This window comes from Austrofundulus limnaeus, unplaced genomic scaffold (assembly GCF_001266775.1).
Source record: "Austrofundulus limnaeus strain Quisiro unplaced genomic scaffold, Austrofundulus_limnaeus-1.0 Scaffold172, whole genome shotgun sequence".
NCBI lineage: Eukaryota > Metazoa > Chordata > Actinopteri > Cyprinodontiformes > Rivulidae > Austrofundulus > Austrofundulus limnaeus.
Genome location: NW_013952574.1, coordinates 44,976 through 49,655, shown reverse-complemented (window position 1 = coordinate 49,655; position 4,680 = coordinate 44,976). Strand labels below are relative to the sequence as shown.

General features: G+C 40.1%; 1 protein-coding gene across 1 annotated transcript in view; it reads right to left on the bottom strand.

Annotated features, from left to right (window-relative positions):
• LOC106523968 (ephrin type-A receptor 4a) overlaps positions 1 to 4,680 on the bottom strand; it is a gene marked incomplete at its 5' end in the record, with an annotated part of 55,469 nt that overhangs the window by 8,265 nt on the left and 42,524 nt on the right. Inside the window, 2 exon segments of the mRNA XM_014017559.1 lie at positions 639 to 829; positions 1,839 to 1,988. Of these exon segments, the coding sequence (XP_013873013.1) occupies positions 639 to 829; positions 1,839 to 1,988 (341 nt within the window).

Genomic DNA, 4,680 nt, shown 5'->3' with positions numbered 1-4,680 from the left:
TCATTTTTTTTTTTTTTTTTTTTTTTTTTTTTTTTTCCCCCACACACACACACACACACACACACACACACACACACACACACACACACACACACACACAGTGCCATGCACCACTGACTCTGTAGGACCTGGGATCTGAATGAAGTGATTTACACAGGTCCAGCTTCAGTTCAGGTGTCCCTCAAACTTGCTTGCAGATTCACTGCAGATCAATGTCAATATCACAGCAAGGCTTTTACTTAACACACAGCACATCCATCAGACAGAAGCTTAATGGAAAATGAAGAAGACCCGTCGCTTCATCTACCAGAGAAGTTAGAGGGYAACTTTAGTCCGTGACTTTATCCCACTGCACCATGTCTAACAGCAGAGGGATGATTGGATTTACCCCGCTCGCCTCCCACACAAGACAGTTACTTTGTATCCTTGCATTCTGTCCCCACATATTGTCCAGAGACCGTCTTCTCAGACCCTCACAGGCAGTGTTTTTGCTTTGATTTGTAGCTTAATCCACTAATCAGCTAAACCAATATTTGATTAAACGCTGACGCACAGTTTGACCAAATTAAATCAAAAGACATCTCAATGTGCTCATGCTGCTTTGCTGCAAATATAGATCCAGTGAGCTGCCCACCAACCTGCAGAGCGTGTCCATGGACTTTAGGTTCTCTGGGTTGCGGATTAGCTTGTCAAGAACAGTGACTATTTGGCAAAAACGCGGCCTCTCGTTGCGATCCTTCTGCCAGCAGTCCAGCATGAGTGTGTGCAGAGCAGCAGGGCAGCCCATAGGAGCAGGCAGCCTGTAGCCCTCCTCCACAGACTTGATCACCTGCAAAACACAAAACAGCCTTCCAGTTTCTGCAATGGAAAAAAAAGCGTTTTCTATGGAAATGCAGTGTAAATGCCCAGATGAGACTGACTTCACAAACATTTAGTTGAAGAAGCTAAAAGTGAGCTAAAAGCTACAAGAAGCAAAAGTGCCAAAGGTCGTAAGATATGATCTAAACGTAGCAAATCACTAGGTAAAAGCTAAAAAATAGCAACTAAACCAACTGTAACTAAAAACTAAAGCAGCAAAAGCTTTAAGCTAAACTTAAAGTAGCAGAAGATTAACTAAAAGTAACAAAAAACTATCTAGAAGCTATCTGTGGTAAAAGGTTAGTTAAAAGTAACACAAAGTGCTACCTTAATGTAGTAGTTGAAGATGCCAAAGCTCAGCTAAAAGAGAACAGTAGCAGAATGGTAGCTAAAAGCTAAAAGTAGCTGAATGGTCACTAAAGGCTAATTGTAGCAAAAGGCTAGTTAGGAGCTAAATGTAGTAAAATGTTGACTAAAAGCAGCAATAGGCTAGCTAAAAGAAGCAATAAATTACCTGAAAAGTAGCAAAATGGTAGATAAAAACCAAAAGTAATAATTGAAAATAGAGGAAGTGTGCAGAAYCAGATTTTAAAGGGAAGAATCCAAGCCACTCTTTAATTTAAATGGTAAATTATAAATGGGCCATACTTATATAGAACCTTTCTCTCCAACCAGGATACTCAAAGCAAACTGTGCTCTCATTTACCCACACATTCATTCAGCGCTCTATAGATCTCTCTAAAAAGCTAACACAGGTGAATCAATCTAGAGACTAATCAGTGCTTTAAATCATTCATACACTGAGGGGAGACACATCAGAGGCAGTGGGGGGTTCAGTGTCTTGCCCAGGGACAGTTTGAAATGTGACTGAACAGCAGTGGAATCACAGTCAACTCTCACATTCTCCTCTAACCCCTCAGCCACCCTGAATGAAAGAGATTTCAGTTTATTTCAGAGGGGAATGTGTTTAAAGTGCTCACATCTCTGTTGGTCAGGTTCCAGTATGGGCGCTCTCCGTAAGACATCACCTCCCACATGACCACGCCGTAGCTCCACACGTCACTGGCAGAGGAGAATTTTCTGTAGGCAATGGCTTCCGGAGCCGTCCAGCGGATTGGGATTTTTCCACCCTGTCGGTAAAACAGAGCAYTTCCAACAGAACTCAAAGCTGAGCAAACAGCAAGTTTAAAATGTAAAAAAAAAGTGTTGGGTACAGTAAGTAGGTAAACAGCTCAGAAGGATTGTGAAATATGTGATAAAGTATATTTTAAAACATAATGAATATGTTTTAAAAATAACTTAAATAAATCTAGAAAGTTGCAATGACTCAGAGTAATAGATCATTTGATTAAAAAAGTATAACCTTAGGTCCCACTTGATAAATAAAACTTTGTTGAAGCCTTAATGAGTCCAAAGAGTTCATTTCCAAACTTATTCACTTAAAAAAAGTGCTGTTCAAAAAGAAAAAGTTTGAGACAGGACTACTTTTAATGTGAGTAATGAAATAAAAGATGAAGTTCAGCCACCTTCAGGTCAGACAAGCGATTTTAGTTTAGTGAAAGTACAATGCTGCAGGAAACAATGAAGTCAATGTATTCCTGTTATTTGAAGCACTTCATTTCTGACATTAAAAGTGCCACACATTTAGATTGTCAAAAGACCACAGTACGTTAGAAATAAAACCTTTTAATATGAATATGCTGTTCTTTACACCTGAGGTCCTGGTAAACCAGCTAAGTTTATATAGTGGAAATATAAAAGTTCTCATGATTCTTTACCGCTCCAAGACCCTACACTGAAACACCACGACTAGAGAGAGGACAGGAAGGCAGAAGTTGAAGCCACCACAGACATAGACCCTCTACAAGTTTTGGAACCTGTCCCTCTACTTAAACCAGTGGTCCCCAAACTATGGCCCGCGGGCCGGATCCGGCCCGCCTCCCCATTTTGTCCGGCCCCCAGAACAAAACCAGAAAGCATTTAGTTTTTTTTTCCATATATGTGTATTTATATTTGTTTATAAAGTTGGACTTTTGCAATAAAGTGTTCCTTAGTTATGAACTATTTTCATTATTAAGTATTATTAGTTAGTAACTACTTCATACATACACGCATATAATGTGACATTCTGTTCCACCCTTCTGCGGTATGTGCCCTTATCTGGCAACCCCCAGAAAAAAATCCTAAACCCGCCCCTCTCAAAGAGAGAACGGAATAATGGCGAAAAGATTAGTTAAGAGAAAATTTGATTCAGAATGCAGGGCATTTAAACTGCAGTGGACAAACGATTATTTTTTTGTTCATCTGTCAAGAGGCGGTGGTGGTATTCAAAGAATATAACCTGCGGCGACACTATGAATCCCGTCACAAAGACAAGTATGATAGCTTGCAAGGCCAAATGTGAGCAAACAAACTCTCAAAGCTAAAAGGTGGACTGTTAGCTCAGCAGAATACATACTGTGAAGAACCAGAGAGGGTTATTTGATTGTGCTTTCTGGAAAACAATAAATTTTTACATTTAGGCACTCCTGCAATAGTCACACTTTTTCTGTTACAAACTGACTCCGGCCCCCCACCAGAGAAGGGAAAAGTTATGTGGCCCTTACAGGGAAAAGTTTGGGGACCCCTGACTTAAACCAATGTGAAATTCTACCAACAGGAACATAAAAATACACTTCAGATCATTTGTTCCAGGTGTTAAATATGAACACTTCTGCACACAAAGTTTTTCAGTAAGCCAAAAATTGGGCTTCCTGCTAAAACACATGTTCGCTCACCCTTTACAGTTTGAGGTAGAAGTGTAGGCAGGACTTTCAGAATAAGGGTGCAGCTACTAATCCCTGGTGCACAGACTGGTTCCACAATTACAACATGACAGCATTGGCTTCAATTCTGATTCCTCTCTTTTTATTAATGTTGATGATGCAGCCCAGATTTTTGTGACCATGTTGACAATACATGCTGCAGTGCATGCCGCAGCGCATAACCCTTAACCCTTCCATTTCAAATAGTGGCACCTAAGATTCAGCAAACAAAGACCATAGGTCAAACTACAAACAGAACAGAAAAGAAAAACAACACAAATACGTGTTTTGTGGAGATGCTGTCAGAGGAGACCAGGGGCCTCGTGTATCAAAGGTGCGTACGRACAAAAACCTTGCATACGCCATTTTCCATGCAAAACTCTGTATGTATCAAAACTGAAATGAATGTGGAAATGTGCGCAGCTCCACGCCAACTCCAGGACTGCTTACACACGTTTCTGTGGTTTTGGTTCCATTGGTGACACTTAGAGGTGATTCTGAGAAACTGTTCATGATGTGAAAATAATTATTGTTCACACCAGACACATATGATAAACAATTATTACATCCACATGGACGCAGTTGGATAAAGGACGCGCAAAGTTGTGCCAAAAATACATTTAACAGGAACAGATTCAGGCTTTCTGGAGGATATAATAGAGTAACAGCGCACAGAGCATTTATTTATAAACAGAATTTTCTGATCCACAATGACGACTGGCAGGGCCGGATTAACACTTTGCTGTACCCTGGGCAACAATATTCAAGGGCCCCATCATCACGACCCCAGGGTTACCATAGTCTGGTAAATWCAGAGTAAATTATTGCACTGTATAGTAAATATACTCAATACTTCAAATTCTAAGCGTATTTTGATGTACAAATTCTCATAGAACTACAAATACATTACTATATCCTCTTGTCAAGGACACTCCTTCACATGATGCTATGAAAACACAACACATAAGTATAATCTGGTAAACATGATCCACTACATTGAGATCAGGGAAGTGTCCTC